Source organism: Nicotiana tomentosiformis, chromosome 4, assembly GCF_000390325.3.
Source record: "Nicotiana tomentosiformis chromosome 4, ASM39032v3, whole genome shotgun sequence".
In the NCBI taxonomy this organism is placed as follows: Eukaryota; Viridiplantae; Streptophyta; class Magnoliopsida; order Solanales; family Solanaceae; genus Nicotiana; species Nicotiana tomentosiformis.
The window spans coordinates 110,369,781-110,391,080 of NC_090815.1; the positions used below are offsets into that span (position 1 = coordinate 110,369,781).

General features: G+C 35.9%; 1 protein-coding gene across 1 annotated transcript; it reads right to left on the reverse strand.

Moving 5' to 3' along the window:
- Positions 1–18,398: 18,398 nt before the first annotated feature.
- LOC138910337 (uncharacterized) lies at positions 18,399–19,862 on the reverse strand. The gene is made up of 3 exons (XM_070201568.1): positions 19,741–19,862; positions 18,823–19,643; positions 18,399–18,781 (listed from the first exon to the last, which is right to left on the reverse strand). Exons 1-3 carry the CDS (start codon positions 19,860–19,862, stop codon positions 18,399–18,401), a joined length of 1,326 nt encoding a protein of 441 aa, XP_070057669.1.
- Positions 19,863–21,300: the final 1,438 nt, after the last annotated feature.

Here is a 21,300-nt window from a genome sequence, read left to right on the forward strand (position 1 = left end):
GAATAGAAATGGACTGAGTGCCAGGCACCAAATCGATACCGAAGTCAATATCCCTGTCAGGCGTCATGCCCAACAGGTCTGCAGAAAACACATCCGAAAAATCACGTACCACCGGAACAGAATCAATGACAGGAGTCTCTGCACTAACATCCCTCACAAAAGCCAAATAAGATTGGCAACCCTTCTCAACCATACGCTGAGCCTTCAAATATGAAATCACCCTACTTGGTACATAATCTATAGAACCGCTCCACTCAACCCTTAGAAGTCCCGGCATAGCCAACGTCACCTTCTTAGCGTGAAAATATAGGACAACATGAGATGGAGATAACCAATCCATACCCAATATCACATCGAAGTCAACCATACTGAGCAATAAAAGGTCTACTTGGGTCTCTAGACCCCCAATAGTCACCACACATGACCGATATACGCGGTCCACAACAATAGTATCGCCCACAGGAGTAGATACATAAATAGATGAAACTAAAAACTCACGAGGCATATCCAGAAAATGGGCAAAATATGAGAAAACATATGAATACGTGGAACCAGGGTCAAATAATACGGAGGCATCTCTGTGACAAACTGAGACAATCCCCGTAATCACAGCATCTGAAGTAATAGCATCTGGTATGGCAGGGAGGGCATAGAAACGGGCCTGGCCATCCCCTGATCTGCATCCCCCTCTAGGGCGACCCCTAGCTGACTGGGCTCCGCCCCTAGCTAGCTGAGCTCCACCCCTAGCTGGCTGGGCGGGTGGTGGAGGAACTGGTGTTGGTGCTATCGGCAGAGTACTCTACTGTAGAGTCCCACCCAATAGCCTAGGGCAATCTCTCATAATGTGACCAAAATCTCCGCATTCGAAACAACCCATCCTCTGACGAAACTGCTACTCCTGATGCCCAAAAGAACTACCCGAGGATACCTGAGAGGGCGGGGCATGATGAGAACTCTGTGCTGGTAGTGCACTGAATGATGACTGGCTCTGCTGATGACTGTGAGAACCATGGCCAGATGATGTACCCCGGTGAAATGACCGAGCTGTCTGAGCTTGTCTGAAATGACGACCTCTACCGTGCTGGAACTGACCCCTAAAATGAGCACCGCTGAATCCACCCTCACCACGAGGTCACTTGCCTCCCTCTCAACCCTCTCCTGACCATGAACCATCTCAATCTGCCGAGCAATGTCGACAACCTCATCAAAGGTAGCACCATACACCCTCTCTCTGGTCATGAGCAACAGTAGCTGAAAAGTGAGACTGTCTATAAACCTCATGATACTCTCCCTGTCTATAGGAACCAACCAGCTAGCATGAAGGGACAAATCTGAGAATCGCATCTCATACTGCATCACCGACATGTCACCCTGGAGAAGCTGCTCAAACTGTCTGCGCAACTCCTCTCTGCGGAACTGAGGCACGAACTTCTCCAAAACGACCACAGAGAACTGCTTCCAAGTAAGGGGTGCTACGCCAACAGGCCTACGCCTCTCGTAAGTCTCCCACCATCTGAGTGCAGCCCCATAAAAACTGAAAAGTAGTGAATGAGACCCCATAAGTCTCCAGAATACCAGCAATACGGAGTATCCTCTGACACCTGTCCAAGAAATCTTGAGCATCCTCTCTCTCTGTGCTACTGAAAGGTGGTGGCTGGAGTCTCCCAAACCTCTCCAACCTACGCTGATCATCCTCAAGCATAGCAAGAACCACATAATCCTGTGCAGCTACAACCGGCTGGGCTGGTGGTGCGTCCGGTGTCTGAAGTCCCAGAACAACCTGCTCGGGTGTGCGAGCGACAGGAGTCTGAGTGCCTCCCCCAGCCTGAGAAGTGGCTGTGGCTGTCGAGATAGAGACCGCCTGAGCAAGGCCGGTACATGCTGTCAGAATCTGAGCTAGGGCCTCCTGAAGGCCTGGAATCACAATAGGCACAAGTGCTGCCTGAGCTGGTGCATCAACAACTGGAGCCTGGTCCTGATCTGGGACAACTGGTGGATCTACAGGTACTGCCCCAACTGCTGTATGGGTTGCACCTCTGCCCCTACCACGGCCTCTACCGCGGCCTTGGCCTCTCGCGACCCTAGCTGGCGGTACCGGTAGCATGAGTCCTCACCATCTGTGAGAGAATGAAACAACAGATGTTTAGTTACTAGAATCAACAGATTCGCACAACAAGAATTCAAGAATGTGAAGTTTCCTAAAGGTTTTGCAGCCTCTCGAAGATAAGTATAGACGTCTCTATACCGATCCGCAAAACTCTACTAAATCCGCTTATGACTCGTGAGACCTATGTAACCTAGGCTCTAATACCAATCCGTCACGACCCAAACTAACCCTGTCGTGATGGCGCCTATCGTGGTACTAAACAAGCCGACCTTTCCAAGTCTCTTTCAAAATTTAAAATAAGTGAATTAAGACATTTAAAATATCTGGAGTTTTTCATAAATACGGGGTAAAGCCCAAATAAAAACATAAGTGCGAAAAAATAGCCAGACATCAGGCTGTCACTAAGTCATGAGCATCTGGATAACCAAACTAATACAACCAGTGTCTAAGTATTAATACAAGACAGAAAGAAATATATAGAAGGAGAGACAAGGCCCTGCGGACGCTGGAAGCTACCTCGGAGTCTCCGGTACTCGATCCTCCCGAACTCAACGACCTCCATAATCAAACACACCTGGATCTGCACATGAAGTGCAGGGTGTAACATGAGTATAACCAACTCAGCAAGTAACAGAAATAAATAAGGAACTGAGAAGCCGTGACGAGCTATACAGTACAGTTCATTTTAAAAAATTTCAGCAAAGAGTGAACGTGCTTTCAAATCTTGTGGTATAAGTCAAAATAGTTCGCACTCATGTAAGACAGATATGAATCTTCCAGAAATTTCACAACAACAACAGATAACGACCAAGTGCAACAATAAATAAAGCAGGTACAGCCTCTCAAGGCAGCAGTCACTCAACCCATCTCAACCTCACACTCTTGGCTCTTAGCCCTCAATACACACTCTCAATAGGTACCTGCGGTCACTGGCGGTGTTCAGACTCATGAGGGGCTCCTACAGCCCAAGCGCTATAAGCACGGACAACTCACGTACTGCACGGACAACTCACGTGCTAAAATATCATATCTGGATCCGCACGAACAACTCACGTGCTGCACAGACAACTCACATGCCATAGTATAAACATAAGGATCTGTACGGACAACTCACGCGCTGCACGGACTACTCACGTGCCATAGAACAATACCTCACAACCAGGCCTTCGGCCTTACTCAGTCATGAACCTCTCTAGTCTCATAGCTCTCAATAAAGAAAGGGAAATCAGCCCAAATCAAAGTGTTACAGTATATCATCAGGGTAAAACAAATAATAGAGACTGAGGTAAACATGTACAAGAATCACTATGATTGAGTATAACTACCATGAACGGAATATAGCCTAAGCATCAAGTTTTAGTAAAAACAGGAATGCACATAAACACAAATAAAGGCTATTAGGCTTCACAGTCTCCCGAGACGGACAAAGTCTCAATCCCCCACGGTGTACAGCCACACGCCCGTCACCTAGCAAGGGTGCCACCCCCAAACAGTCACATTATACCAAACTCCGGGTTTCATACCCTCAAAACTAGATTTAAAACTGTTACTTACCTCAACAGCGTAGAACTCCTATTCTGTAATGCTCTTGCCCCTTGATTCGGTCTCCAAATGCTCTGAATCTATTCACAATCAGTACAATACCATAAATATACGCTAATGGAATGAATTTCACAAGAAAAACTATCAAATTAGCCCAAAACCCAAAATTGGCTCAACCCGTCCCCGGGCCCACGTCTCAAAATCTGACAAAATTTACAAAACTAGGAAGCTCATTCACTCACGAGTCCATACATATGAAATTTATCAAAATCCGACATTGTTTGGTCCCTCAAAATCCTTAAATTAAACTCTCTAAAATCCCATGCCGTAACCCCTCATTTTCACTAATTACATGATTAAACAACGGGAAATCACCATACATACGAGTATTAGGGCTCAAGCAACTTACCTCACTTATAACCCTTGAATCACTCCTTCAAAAATCACTCCAAAAGCTCCAAAAACCGACTTGAAAATGGTGGAAATGAACTAAATTCGCGAAGGGTTCTATTTATGGCTTCTGCCCAGGTTTTTCGCACCTACGGATAATTTCTCGCTTCTGCGCTACCGCACCTGCGGTCCGAACAACCGCACCTGCGTAAGTCACTTAAATGCCCAGACTTCGCACATGCGCTCCATTTCTGCATCTGCGACCATGCAGGTGCGAAAAATACCTCGCACCTGCGGCCACTGCCTGACTTTCTCACTTCCGCTTTTGCATCACCTATCCGTATCTGCAGACTCACATATGCGACCTATCCTACGCACCTGCGGATCCAGTCTACCTCGACATTGTCCGCACCTGCGACCTCTTGTGCGCTTCTGCGGCCTCGCATGTGCGGGAACTTCATCGCACCTACGCCTTCTACCCAGCTCCTCCAACCTCGCATTTGCGACATCCTGCTCGCTTCTGCGGGCTAGCACCTGTGATGAGACATCCGCAGGTGCGATTATGACAGCTGAGTTCCAACTTCAGCAATCCTCCAATATCCAAACTTGTTCCGTTGATCACCCGAAATCACCCCGAGGCCCTGAGGACCTCAACCAAAAATACCAACAAGTCATATATCAACATACAAACTTAGTCGAACCTTTGAATCACTCAAAACAACATCAAATTACCAAATTACCCTCGGATTCAAGCCTAAGAACTTCTAAACTTCCAAATTCGATATCCGATGCTGAAACCAACCAAACCACGTCCGAATGACCTCAAATTTTGCACACACGTCACAAATGACATTACGAACCTACTCCAACTTTCGAAATTCCATTTCGACCCCAATATCAAATTTTTCACTGCCAACCAAAAATTGCCAAATTTCCAATTTTGCCAATTCAAGCCTAATTCTATCCAGGACCTCCAAATCACATTCCAGACGCGCTTCTAAGTCCAAATTCACATAGCGAAGCTATTGGAACCATCAGAATTAAATTCCGAGATCGTTTACACATAGGTCAACATCCAGTTGACTTTTCCAACTTAAGCTTCTACTTTAGAGACTAAGTATCTCATTCCACCCCGAAACCACTCCAGACCCGAACCAACCAACCCGGTATATCATAATATAGCTTAAAAGCATAAAGGAAGCAGAAATAGGAGAAACAGAGCTATAACTCCCAAAACGACCAGCCAGGTTGTTACAATAGTCTATATGTTACTGTATATCACTATATTCAACAGTTAAAATGTCATCATCTTTAATATTCTGCCAGTCTAAATATAGACTGTATTCCACGGTATTCAATATATTTTATTGTATATCACTGTATGTCTTTGTATTTTATATCTACATATATGTTTGTATTTCATTGTATTTTATACATACATATTTGTTTGAATTCAATATAGATTATAATTTTGAAAGATAAATAAAGTTTATTGTTGTATATTTAAATTATTTTTTAATTGTATATATCTATACTGTATTTAATACATATATTCTTTGATATATATATATATATATATATATATATATATATATATATGACTTTTTTTAAAAATGTTCAAAACTTATAGGTCTATGTTTAAATATAGCTTGTACCATCGACTAAATACTTGCATACGGTGAACGATGAAGGAAGGCATTATACCATTTGCCTCTTAGAGAAAAAAATGCAGTTGTAGGCGGTTTCAAGTTGACGAATTACCATGCCCACATGCTTGGGATGTCTTGAAGAGCAAGTTTCTAATGCCAGAAGATTATTGCTCGGACTATTACAAACCAAAGTCTGCTGTAATGACATACGAAGTGTCCGTGTATCCGCTGCCTGACCGAAATGAATGGAATATACCAGCACATATATCAGAGGAAGTTGTCTTACCACCCAAATGGAAAATACCTCCTAGAAGGCCAAAGAAGAAGCGCGATAAGCCGTTCAATGAATTGTTGCAGAAGAAAAATCAACATTCGTGTAGCATATGTGGGCAGGAAGGACATAATAAGTGTACTTATAGAAATACTCCACGTAGGACTTAGTTCACATTCTGACTTGTATTACTGCAATAACGATGTGTCATAGATTTCGGTGACATTTTGAAATAATACATATTGATTAGTTGGTGTATTGGATTATTGCGTGAATACATACTGCTGAATATAATTTAGTAAACTGCTGAATACATACATCATTTATATTTTGAATAAATATGAATATACACAGGTACATTATATCTAAATACATAATTACAATCTGCTGAATACATATCAATACAAAATGCATTATACATACAATACAATCTGAATACTTATGAATACAAAATGCAATACACATATAGTATAATCTGAATATATTTGAATACATCTGAATACAAAATGTAGAGCACATAGAGTACAATCTCACGAATATATTAATCTACTGAATATATTTGAGTAGATGTGAATATAAAATGCAGTACACATACAGTACAATCTCTGCAATTTATCTCAAAACATGATGCATATACAATCTGCTGAATATATATATAAATATATACAATTTCTGATATATATATGAATATATATATATATATATATATATATATATATATATATATATATATATATATATATATATATATATGAATACAATCTGCTAAATATATTTGAATATATGTGATTACAAAATGAGAGCACATATATTACAATGTCCAGAATATATATTGAATACATAAGTAATCTCCTGAATATATTAATCTCCTGAATATATTTGAATACATGTGAATATAAAATGCAGTACACATACAGTATAATCTCTTGAATATATATATATATATATATATATATATATATATATATATATATATATATACACACACGTATGAATACAATCTGTTAAAGAATTATTTTTAGTAAACTGATGAATGCATATTGTATATATACATCTGATGAATACATATGAATACAAACTGCTGAATATTAACTGTTGCACAAAATATTGAAACAACATGAATATTTGAAATTATAAACAACTGAATAAACACTGTGGATACAGTGAATAAAGTGAAAACATGAGTTTTTCTTAACAGAACACCATCTTTACCAAAACAATATTAAAAAAATTGTATTCACATAAAACTATCTTCCAAAACTATATTCATTGAAAACTATTCTAAAACTATCTTCACAGAAGTATCCGAATACGTGATTTGCCTAACAATATTTGAGGGTGCTTTGTTCTCACTTATGGAATCATAGTCTATCTTCCGCATAGCATAGTCCCAAAGGAGGGCACCATATCTTTGACGGAGTAAATTGGCATCAAATGTTATTTGTGGAACCAAACCAAAAGTGCTTAGATACTCTGCGTATGCCGCGACATGCAACCCACAATCCCTGAAAATGTAGATTGAAACAATTAAAAATAATTCATATTATTAGATTTTTAAATGATACAAGCAAGAGGATTGAATACATACATGCTCCCAGATTTTTGTTGCGGAAGATTTGAAATGAAAATAACATCAAAGGAATCAGTTTGTGCCTTGTCACTGTATGCAGAGTCATGAGACCAATCTATGCCTTGCTTATCTCTATAAAAATCACTGATCGATAGATACAGAGGTACAAGCTTAGCAAGCTTATCTATCTCAGAACCCACATAGGCATCATGACCTGCTGATCTGTATGAGTCATATACTTTGATACATCTCTCATTGAATGAGACAACTACCAATATCCGATGAAGTTTGTCCTTCAAGTTGACTGGTATTAAGACATATTCAACAGTATGCCATGGTACATTAGCTAGCAATCTGTAGCCCCTTATGTACTCACATACCACATCCTCTTCTTTAGCTACATTTGCATTACTATCTGTATCAGCATACCTGTCGAAGATTTCAGCAATTCTTATCTTGAATATACAATCAACAGTTGTATATTTGAAGTTGGTAGTTTGGTTGTACTTGCCCTTCTTTCTCAGGTAGTAAAATATGACATCAATATGCTATATATAAAATTGAATACATAGCATTAGTACATTGAATGAAATCAAAGAAAACAAACTTCATTAAAGAAACTTTATATATACATGTATTGTATGTTGAAGAAGCTGAATATAGAAGCCAGTACTGCTGAAAACAAATTGAATATAGTGTGTACAGTTAGATACATACTACTAAATATATTTGAGTATTTAATATTGCATACAGTTAAATACATACTTATAACTAAAATACTGCTCTTTATCAGTCGTACAATTAAGAAACTAATGAAGAATACATACTGCTTTTAACAAATTGCTAGAGAAAACAGTGAAACAAATATAAATCTGAATACAATTAAATACACTGAATACACAGAACTCATTGAATTAAACCAGGAACAGATAAAACTGTCCTAGGAACGGTGAATACAATATTTAACTTTATTTCTGTTAATATAGAATACATTTGTCTACATACCACATCAACTATGTAAATACAAATGAATAAAGAATTTGTATGTCACTAGCAAAATTGTGAAATATACAATTAGACAAACCAAACAGAAAAAAATAAATTAAACTGAAGTTAGAAGGGTTATATCTTACATTGTCATTCCATAGTTTACCGTCAAATGAGAGAAGGTAAAATTAATTTTTTGAAGTGACTTGATCAACTCCAAAATCCAACGGTTTAGGCAGTGTTGACTTGCTTTTCTTGTAATGGTCTTCCATATCATTTCTACAAGAAATTGGAAAAAATATTATATCCACTTTCTAATTGATAAATACATATTATACATATCGGGAAAAAAACTTACTTTTGATCATGTTTAGCAAGAAGACTATCACGAACCCATTTCTCGTATTTCTGAATGACTAATGTAGGATGTGGCCCCGATATTAAATCATCTTCAAAGGGGTATTTTTTTTTATCAAATATGGGAGTCAACTTTACTGAGGTACCTATTGTTCATTGAAGTCATTAATAGAGATATTTAATTATAGATATCATGGGAAAATAGATCATAACTTTATAATACATAGTTTTTATTTAATAATTTACTAACCAGCAGAGTCAAATTTTGACTCGTAAGGCGAAGAACACCATCGACTTGGACGCCGATTCCTATGAGAGGGTAAAGGGGTTGAATCAACATTTTTTGCTGCATGATGTATCACAATTCTAGTTTCTGAAATTTGACTTGGAAGAAACTTATCTGCCAACTCAAATTGTGATACATGTACTTCTCTGGATACACCCTCGTCAAATATAGGTGGTATGGTACACGACACCTCAGATGTAGTTTTTCCCTCCATTCTTACTTCACCACAAACAGGATTAACCTATGTAGATGCATTTAACGTGTCTTCGGTTAAAATAGCATGTGGGTGTTGATCGGCATGAATGTCGGTGTTCAGCTTCCTTTGCATGGCCTAATAATATAACCAATAGAATATATTAATATAGCACATATTTTTTAGACATGTATTCTGTTAATGTATATATATGTATATGAGTGTATTATGAACCATGTATGTTGATGCATACATGGTTCAATTAAAAAAATAGTGAAGGCTGTTATAGAAAATGTATTTAGAAAACCCTAAAAACAAATGTAAAACTAAATTCACATGTATATAAGTGTATTCTGTAATATGTATGTTACAGTATACATGAGTAAACTGAAGAATAATAAAAGATGTTTTAAAATCTGTACGGGGCACTTGCAAAACGCCCTGGGGCTCATGTATGGCGGAGTTAAAATCTGTACGGGGCACTTGCAAAGCGCCCTAAACACGCCTAACGCCCAACGCTCGGGGCTCGCCTAACAGTTCTAACGCAAATCACATGTCGAATTTCCTAATTAATATCGTTGGCCTTCAAAATTCTTTAACAAATTAATGATAAAAGTTCTATTCATCGATAGAAATATGAAGATTGAGCATAACTCTAATAGTGAGACATAGTATTGCGAATTTATATCTTCATTTGTTATTGGTCGTGTCTTAGTTCATTTGTCCCTCATTTTTATACACTTTTATTTTGATATCTTAAACTAATTTGTATTTATTCATGAAGGAGTAATATTTTAATTATCGTACTAATAAGATTTTATTAATTATTTACTTTTAGGAAGGTAAAATGTGGAGTTTGATATTTTTTTTTAAAGAAATTATAAGTTTTTAATTATTTGAAAGTTAAAGACGTTATACGTGATTTGTATGCATTAGTTATACTTAAGAATCATGCTAAATATTTATTTTCTATGAGTTCCTTTAATTTTATTTTAATTTTTAACTTTTAATTTATATTTTATATTTTTTTGTGTTATTATGTTATTTTATTAATTTATAAATTAAAAATGTTAAAGATCCATGGGGCTTACGCCTAGCCCCATATCAAGTAAAACGCCCCGCCTCAAGCCCCCACCTTTTAAAACATTGCTTGTAAGCCTCCCCTCCCCTCACCACATGCGCAACCCACACACACACACACACACATATATATATATATATATATATATATATATATATATATATATATATATAGTTTTCTTTAATTTTTATGTAATTTTACATGTTTATAAATATTTACTGTCATTATATTATTTTATAAATATTAAAAATTAAATACCTATGGGGCTTACGCCCCATGCCTCGAGGCTTACGCCTCATTGAGGCATATGTAAAACGCCTCGTCTTACGCCCCACGCCTTTTAAAACACTGATAAAATCTAGATTTTTATATTATACGATTGGCATATGTGTTGTATAATTAATGTATAGTTATATATACAATAAATTATATTATGTATATTTGATTTATATTTGAGAAGTATAATTTAGACCTTTATATAATACACATGGCATATGTGTTGTATAATTAATGTAGAACTATATATACAATAATTATTTTATGTATATAGTATAATTTGTATATGAGATGTATAATCCAAGTCTTTATGTTATACAAATGGCATACACATTATATAATCAATGTATAATTATTAAATTCTGTTTATGATTTTCAGTTTTAGTGTGTCCAAATGTCCCTGATTATGTATTTGATGTATGTGATTTTTCCGTTTAGTGTATACAATTAATATTCTTATAATACAATTTTAAACAATGTGAGTATATCTTTTGAGATTTGAACCAAAGATATTCGTTGGGGTTTGGAAGCGAACGTGATTCTCGGCTGATTTTTTGTGGCCTCTTTTCCTCTTCGTATTGTTTTGTAACGGGTTTTTATTGGAGGAACTAATTAATTTGGCCACATTATTATAAGGTTATGTATAGATTAATTTTTCGGGCTAGGCAGAGTTAAGAATACTAGTGTGCTGGCTATTTGCGTATTTCCCCCCTATTTATGTTTTCGACCCAAATGAACCAGAAAAGGAACAAGCACAACCCAAAATCAAAACAAGTAAACAACAGTGGCAGATCCATACAAAGTGGTTTTACAGAAGTTGCAGATCCATAACCAAAGATGGGTCTGTAATAGTCCAATTAGCTCCACTGCAGTGGTGTAGTCACGTACAGTAAAGAGCGGTCAATTGAATATTTTTTGTCGAAAATTTAGGGACAAGATTGTATATATACAAGATTTTAAATTTATTTAATCTGGTTTTATCTAAGTATTTATATTTACAGAAGGTAACTAAATCTTTTTACAAAATATATACAAATTCGGTCAAAATTTATAATTTATCTACAACTTAAATATAAAATTTGTGTATAGAATTATGTCAAAAACTATAATTTATATACAATTATGTATGTTATATATATATTTTATATATCGTTTCTAGACTCAACATAAAATATATATATACAATTTGTTTATGTCTTCTTTTTCGAGTTTCAATATGAAATTCCAACCAAAATCACATAGAATTTTCACCAAATTTTCTCACAATTGAGATATAAACTCCTAAGTTTATTCCCAATCATTTGTAACAACATCAAATCCAAACAAATAACAATTTTGCAAATTTCGATTTTCCAATTCAAAGGTTCTAAGCTTCTAAACTTTATAATGGCTATCAATGGAGTTTAAGCTCATGTATACCCGACCAACTTCAGTTTAGTTTTAGTTACACGGTCAATTAGTTTTTGTTTAGTTCCAAACGCTACTCATGTTCACAATGTCTTGTTTATTCATCTAGAAAAAGTTTTGATAACCCAATTGTGTTGGTGCTTCGTGTATGTATTCTATGGCTTTTAACCAATTGAATCATTTTTCTTCACCATTTTTCAAAGCTCCGAGCATGTTCGTCTACAAAAGTCGAATCGAAGAGGAACTAAGAGAGAAATATCTATACCGAGAAGAAAAATAGAGAAGAATGAAGCCTAAAATGGATAAGATTGGAGTCTAATATATTATTTTGTATATAAATGGTAAATTGTATATACTAATGTAATTAAGTAATAACCCATGTATGAGGGGTAAATAAGTTTATAATGCAGTATAAATAGGTCAAAATTCTGAAAATTTATACTTCTCACTTTTTATTTTTTCGAGATTTAAAATATAAAATAATTGATCAATATTTTAAAATAATTTTTTGATCATATTGATATAAGATGAATTGTAATTTATAGTACTTTTCGTATAGTTCTTGAATATGTAAATTTTAATTTTAAAATATTAAAATAATCTAATCATATTTATCTTTAAAGGTTAATCAAATTGGCTGTACAAAAATTAAAAGTATCATATAAATTAAAACAGAAGGAATATTTTATATATAAAAAATTATACTCTCTATATATATAATATTGAATATATTGGCGAAATATTTGACATTGCCACTGCCTCACTGTTCAACTGCCAAAAACGTATAATTAATAGTAGTACATTTCATTCTGGACAAAAGTCCAGCGAGAGCAAGTGCCAACAAAAAACTAAGACGGTAGTAGTAAAGATCACAGTAAAGTAAACCGACTTTATTAACAAAGGACGGCTATTCCTTATACTTCTTATTTTCATATGTATTAATTAATTTACTTTTTAGTATTAATTAACAATAAAATTAATTATATTAACCTTAATTTATTTATAAAAAATATAAAAAATATTTCTAGGCTCTTTATTCTAATGACAACTTTGAAAAAAAAAATTTCTTATTGATATCAGAAAAAATTAAATATTATAGATCACACAAAAAAATTAAAAAATTAATTAAAGTGAACCAGAGGGAATAGTTCCTTAAGCTATCGAGAATAAGCTGAAAAAAAGATTTGACTGACGCAAATTGGATATTTGAATTGATAACTTATTTGTCTTCTTCTTTTATTGTCTCCGTTCACTTTTACTTGACATGTATACTAAAAATATATTTTTATTTTTATTTGTCACTTTACGCATATCAAGAGAAGATAAATTTTTTTTTCCTGTTATACTCACAATATTTATTACTCATTTCAAATTATTTTCTCAAATCTAATAAAATATGCATCAATTAATATGAGTATCATGATAAATTATCCACTTCATTTATTATTTCTTAAGGGACGTGAAAGAAAAGTCAAAATGTGTCATCTAAAAATGAACGGAGGGAGTACATTTTAGATAAGGATTTTTTAATGAGATTTCTAAGCGCCTTCGCATTTGGGTTTTAACAGTCTTTGCGAATATTTTAGAATTGATTGCTTTATGGCGGTGAATAACTTCAAAAAGATTTTACACGTCATACTGTTAATTATCTAGCGATTTATATGAAACTTTTAAAAAGTTAAATATCTGGATCTTGCATATTAAGTATGAAATATCTGGCATTCGTGACATAATAATTTGTTTATTGTTCTATATATGAATTTGGAATTTTTGGAGATTAATGTACATGTAAAGTGTATTGATTATTAAGTATAATGACTATTTGTGTATTTTCCAAAAGTTATTGTGTTTGTAGCAACAAGTAGTTTTTTTTTAATCAAATTCCATCATCTCGATGGCGGAGTTAGGCCGGACTCCAACCTGTATATTTCAAAAACTTTGATTACACGGAGGAGGACATACACCTTAGCTTCAATTACATATTGTAGATTGGTAACCACCAATCTAAAGTGCACTTGTGTATAAGAAATTGACAAAAGTCTGATGGACTCCTCTCTACTACTTGATATGTCTATATTCTCAAAAGATGGCCATACATACAGATATGTCCCAAACACGCTATGTGTAATCCTAGTATCAATTGATGATATCATTAACTACAAACAAATTCCTTTTCACTCTGAACCCGAAATTAGGTATTTCCTCTTGCTCAAACTTCAAAGAAGCTCCAACCTCTCTAGCAAGGGAGACAACTTGGTTGAAGATACCATGAGCTTTTGTGACTTTTCCCAGGTTTGCTAATTGATCTGCGATCTTGTTACCTTCCCTGAAAATATGCTTAAATTGAAAGTTTCTTGTTTGAGTCAATTCCCAAATCTGTTCAAGTTCATGTCTGATATGCCAATCTGCCTTTGTTTTCCTATTAATCATATTGATGATTAACAATGAATTTAACTCCACAACAACATTTTCAAACCATGATGGCAACACATCTGGATGCCTTGTAGAACTTCCTTTACCTCGGCAACATTATTACTGCAAATGCCATAGAAATCAGAAAATGCCATCACTAAATCACCATGATGGTCTCTGATAATCCCACCTCATCCAGCTGAACCTGGATTACCTTTACTGCAGCCACCCACATTTAATTTGACATATCCACTCACAGGTTTCTTCCAGCAAACTATCTAAAAGTGAATTACTGGTGACATCTTCTCTACAACTATGCATTTGTCTATCCAAGACTGAGGGAGTTGAAGATTAGGGAATTGACAGTTAATTATCAACGTTATGATATTAGACACTTGATGAATGATATGTCTGGCTGACATTCGAATGTTTTCAAAATTTGCTGCACATATGCTCTTTCATATTTTCCAGCATATTAAGGATGGTAAACATTGAAGCATTACAGTGTGGACACCATTGTTGCTCTTAGTCATCCACCATTTCATGAGGTTCTGCCTTATCTGTAAAAGGACAAAACTAATGCCACATGAACTACAGAAAAAGGACCAAACACTTCTGGCTACTTGGTTGTTACTAAACAAATGATCAATGGTCTCCTTCTCATGATTATAACAGCAGTTGCACCTAGATACGGTCATAATACCAAACCTCCTCATAGCTTCATCAGTAGGGATCTTATTTTGAAGTAACCTTAGCATAAAAAATGAGATCTTGAAAGGCATATTTTTATGCCCTTTTTACAAGTGAAAGTACCCCCCCTTTGTTTTTCCTGAGAAGGTCCCAAGCTGATTTGCAAGTGAAAGCTCCTGTACATTTTGGTAACCAGTATGGGCAATCTTTTCTCCTTTCATCAAACTCCACCTTTTGAATAGTATTGACCACATTCACAAGTAGAAGACCTATTAGTTTGTCATGCCTCCAGGTCCCATTGTGTATGAATTCTTTGACCTTTGTATTCTTATAAGCTCTAGTTACCTGAGTCACTGTAGCTAATGCTCCCAAACCTGTCCAGTTATCCCACCAAAAATGCACATCTCCATTCCCTAATCTCCAGAAAATAGATGGTTCAACATCCTTCTTGATGTCCATTAATCTTCTCCGTGTATGAGACTAACCATAAGCCCATTTGTTTGCCAAAGGGTGAGACCTCTTGCAATATTTAGCCTCCAGGAATTCTTTCAACATTGTCTTTTGAGTCCTGAAATTCCACCATAATTTAGCAGAAACAGTATTATAAATATCTTGAAGTGATCTAAATCCAGTTCCTCCCTCACTCACTAGAAAGCACAGATCATTCCAAGCAATCCAATGCCTCTTATTTCTGTTAACTTTCTTCCCCCAGAAAAAGTTGACAACTATTCTGTCGATTTTCTTTAAGACAGTTTTTGGGGGGTGAACTACTGATATCAAGTGCATGGGTAAAGCGTGTAAAACATACTTGATCAAAACTGCCCTTTCTCCATATGGCAGTAATTTGCCTTGCCACCCTTGCATTCTACCCGCCACCTTTGCCACCATGTTGTTGAAATATATTATCTTTTTCCTACCCACATAATAGGACACCCCAAATACTGTATAGGAAATGGACAATTAGGGAAGCTGGTGATCCTTTGAATTTCAGATATCCTAGGATCATCATCCTGAACAGAAGTATAGAATCCAGACTTTCCTTTATTCAACAGCTATCCTGAAACTTGTTTATAGAGCCTCAACTTGTCCATCATCATATTTAATGATAATGAGTCGCAGGATGAGAATAGTATGGTGTCATCAGCATAGAACAGATGAGTGATGGTGGGACCCTTCTTTTCTGTAAAGTATGGATTGAATCCTGAGCCAATTAAGCTATCCATAAGTTTTGACAATAATTCTGCCCAATCACAAAGAGGGATGGAGAAAGAGGATCCCCTTGCTTGATTCCTCTACTAGATTTGAAGAAGCCATGCCTAACTCCATTGATATTTATAGAATACTACATATTAGTCATGAGCCTCCACACCATATCTATCAAACATTCTGAAAATCCCATTTGCCTTAGCATTTGACAGAGGTTTTTCCAAGAGACCCTGTCATATTCTTTGGCCATATCCAATTTTAAAACTATATTCCCAGCAAGTGATGGTTTATTAATATTGTGAATCATATCTTGTGTCAACATAATATTTTCTGTGATAGACCTCCCTATGATAAACCATGTCTGATTAGGAGATACCAATTTTTACATCAGAGGACTCAATCTCTGATTCATCAGTTTAGAAATGATCTTGCATGTATAGTTACTAAGACTTATTGGTCTTAGTTCAGTAAAGGACTGCGGGCTATCCACCTTAGGTAGGAGTACCAAACAAGTGTGAGTGAGTGCCTTTGGTATATCAGTACCTGCAAAAAATTAAGAATCATTAGTAGTAGGTCCTCCTTTATGATTTCCTAGCATGAGTGGTAGAATTTCCCTGAGACTCCATCAGGACCTAGAGCACTCTGTGAACTCATAGAGAACACCACATATTTCAATTTCTCCAACGTAGGTAATGTTGTTAATATATCATTATATGCTTCCTCAATGGTTTTAGGGATACAACTCAGAACCGAAAAGTCATTATGGCAACTTTCCTTTTTGAATTGTCTCTAAAAGAAAGAGATAGTTTCTCTCGCAACATCCTCCTCCCCATCAACCTAGCATCCATATTCTTTCCTCATCTTCTTCAAAGTAAGCCTCTTCTTTCTACCCTTAACCACATAATGAAAGAACTTTAAGTTTACTTCCCCTTCCACAAACCATTTCACTCCAGATTTCTGCTTCCAAAAAGACTCCTCCTTCTTATAGGCTCTAATCAGTCATTCATTAACTTCATTTAAGGCAATTCTGTTCACTTCATTATTATCAGCAATTAAGTTGGCTTCTAAGTCAGCTACTCTGCCTTCCAGCACTTTAATATTATCAAAAATATTGTCAATAGAACTCTTAGACCATTCAGATAACTTCTTGCAAGTATTCTTCAGTTTTAAATAAAATCTCCACATTGGTGATCCCTGTACATCAATACCCCAAGCTTGCTCCACCACTGCATTGAAGTCTTCTTCTTCAGTACAGAAATCTAGAAACCTAAAGTACTTTACATGTTCCCTTTCTGTTAATTTTGCCATAGTAAAGAGTGGAGAATGGTTAGATCATGTCCTGATCAAGTGATTTACACTAGTAGAGTTAAACAAATTCATCCAGTCGTGGTTTACAAAAACTCTATCTAATATTTTTCATATCCTCTCCGCAGGGCACCATCCATTACACCATGTGAAATTTGAGCCTGAGAAACCAGGGTCCAATAGTTCACAATCCATAATACATTCAAGGAACGGCAGGCTCTTGGTCATACTATGTGGTCGACCACCCTTCTTCTCACAAGGATCCAAAATACAATTGAAGTCTCCAGCAATTAACCAAGGATTGTTGTATTTTTCTGCATGTCATTCAAGATATCCCAAAGTCCTTTCCTCTGATCTGCATCACACTTAACATATACAGAGGAAATCAGCACTACAACCCCATCCCAATTGACAGAACATGTTACTTATTGTTCATTCTCCTCTGCCATATTACAAATCACCGAATCATTCCAAAAGATACATATTTGACTATTTATATTTGAATGAGCATTTTGAAAACCTAGAATTCTCCTGAATTTATCCAATTTATCAGCTTTATGAAATGGCTCACATATAGCTACAAAGAGGATATTTTGTGATCTGACTAATTGATTTAATCTCTCCGAGGCACCACTAGAGTTAATTCCCCTAATATTCCAAAAGAGATACTTAATCATTAGATACATTTGAAAAGTGATTTGCCTGTGAAGATCCCACAAACTGTTGTTTAAGGTGCTTACCACCCCTTCCTCTTGTTGCTTGTCTGCCCCCTATGCTATTTCCTCTACCTCTGCCCCTACCCCTACCTCTGATGGCATTGGCAAGCTCTGAAGTCACATTAATATCTACCAGTGATTGTGAACAAAACGTATCCACCAATATGTTTGCTTGAGCATCAGTTGTTGCACCATTGGATTCCTCTACTGGATCTGTAGATTCTTCACTTACTTTTCCATCACTATCCATACTTGCATATTCATCACTTGCTTCTGAACTTATTTCATCTGAATAATCCACTTCCCCTAAGCCTTCATCTTCTTCATACGATAAATCTGATTATTGCCCATTCTCCATATTATATTCAAAACACTACTCTGTTCCTCTTCTAAACTTGTGCCACTAATGAGTTTAAGATAGTTATTTTGGACTTCTCCATGATAAACTCCAATAGTGGTCTCACTAGTTTGCATATTCAAGTTGGCTTGATTAATATCCCTTTGCGGGTAGGATACATTTGGATGTGCTCCCTGTTGCATTGTTTGCCCATTCTCTCCCTGCATTGAGATATCCATATTGTCAACACTTTCTTTCTTCTCTTGGTTTGTGATAATTGGTTGATTATTACCCTCTTCCTGGATCCAACTTTCCTCCTCAGTTTCGTTTTTCTTCTTTTTCTTCTTACTGTTCCTCTTTTTCTGCTTGTTATTTGCCTCAGTGTAGTTTGTCGTGTGGTCTCCATTGCCTTCAATTTGACCCTCCTTTGTTACACTGCAAGTATTGTTGTTTCCATCATCTTCTAGTTTCCCTTTCCCTTTTCCTGGAACCTCCTTAATTGTTGAGAAATGTTGATTATCTTTAGGCTCAATGATGCTGATACCAATATTTCTTCCTCCCTTTTGTGTTGGTCTTGCCTCTTGAGTTTCAACACCTTGATTGCATTCCTTGGCTTGTTGATGTTTTGTTGTTTCTTTATTCTCCTTTGTTGAATTATAAAGAATTGTACTCTGATGATCTTCTTTGTTTTGGTGCTTGGTGGTTGGCCCAGACTTCATTTTTGATCCATTTCTTCTATTCACAGTTTGGAAATCTTCATCAACTTTGTTTGGTACTTCTTTTTTCTTTTTTTGTTCCTCTCTCTGTACCTTGATTCTTTCATCCCTGATTTTGTTTCTGCACTGAATTTTCAAGACGTCCCTACATTTTACAATATATAAAGTAACTTGAAACTTTTTCGTATTCAATATCGAGCCACCTACCATCATCGGTTCCATCCATTCTTTTGTATCCCAACCATATCTGGTCAAGTCTTGGTTTCAACAAATTAATTTTCACCTTTACTTTGGCCACATTTCCTCTGGATTTTAAGTATGTTGCCAAGTCAGGAGTAACCGCAACACCAATCTCCCTTACCATTCTCGAGATAATTCTCCAATTGAACAAATGCCAAGGTAATTGATGAACTAAAATCCAGACCGGTACAATGGTTGTTTTCTCTTCTGGTTTAAAATCCGCTGTCCACTTTAGGATTTTCATTGGTGCATCTCCAATGTCTATTTATTCTTTGAATAGGATGTGGTTATAATCTATTTTATTAGAGAAATCAATGTAAATATGCTAGGGGTCAAAATATGCAATTTTAACAGTACCAGTCATATGGAACTTCCTAACAAAAATTTTCTTAATCTCCTCCATCGAAGGCTTCCCTCTTAAAAACTTACCAATGATATTAAGTTTGCATTCCTTCGCTAGATTTATGAAATAATCTTCGGCAGAAAAGAAAATAGCTGGCTTCCCTAGGTGAGACCCATGTCTAATTTTGACGGCAGTTTCACCATTAGTTAGAGTTTGTAATTTTGCCTGCACTGTGGCTGCAAATGATGGTTTTGATACCATCTGATCATTACTCCTGCTGGTTGATGGTTCATGAGCTCTGTTGTTCTCCGGAGGAAATCTCGCAGTCTGTATGTTTTCTTGTGTTGAAATTTGGGCTATTGCGGTAGAGTTTGGCTGGGTTTTTTGGATTGCATGGGGTTGCTGATGTGTGTCTGTGGTGTTTTCGGTGTGTTTGTCATTCCGGCGAGTTAGTTTGTCAAAATTTGATGAAATTTTAGGTTGTTGAGGAACAGTGGTTGGGTTAGTTGCTTTGGGTACTGTTTTGTTGGTGAGGTTTTCAGTCGATTCATCGACATCGGCTTCCTCTTTGTCGGTTGTGGTGTTGTTTTTCTGGTGTTGTTCGGAGTGTTTAGTCGTTATAGGTAGGTTTGTAGGTGATGGAGTGGTGTTAATAGGATTGTGTAGGTATGCTGTCCATTTCTCATTATTTGGGTCTGGTGGGGTAGGGTGTGTAGGGGTAGGGCCTTTGGATAGCATTAAGTTTTTGTTTGAACTCTATAGCAACAAGTAGTTAGTTTATCGAATTATAACGTATCAAAAGTTATGTATCGTACTAAATTCATTCAAACATACATGACCAATGTCAATATGTCATGAATTTATCTAGGTTAAACGAATGATTCATCTATATATAAATTAGTACTTTAAATAAGATTCATAATTCATAAATGATTATTTGTGTACATGAATGCTGTATACATCGATTAAGTTAAATTCCACCAAATTAATTATACAAACGTAAAGACAATTAGTAAGATTGTTTATCTCAAAAATCAGATAATAATTGAATTTATACATGGTTTTAAGGATACATGATCTGATTTGATACAAAATGAGAAATCAGATTTAATATGGAAGAATAAATAAAAAAATAAATACAAAACATGCAGATTGAACAATATAAGTCCCGCAAGGTTAAGTTCCTTCGAATTTAGATGTGGTATTATTGAAGCCAGAA

What these genes read in the sequence shown, in the direction of transcription:
- LOC138910337 (XM_070201568.1), bottom strand. Translation starts at nt 19,862, where the DNA reads ATGGTAAGGGAGATTGGTGTTGCGGTTACTCCTGACTTGGCAACATAC. An exon ending in CCAAGACTTGACCAGATATG is followed by an intron (nt 19,644 to 19,740) that starts GTTGGGATACAA and finishes TGTAAAATGTAG; the next exon opens with GGACGTCTTGAAAATTCAGT. An exon ending in AAGTTTAGAAGAGGAACAGA is followed by an intron (nt 18,782 to 18,822) that starts GTAGTGTTTTGA and finishes GGCAATAATCAG; the next exon opens with ATTTATCGTATGAAGAAGAT.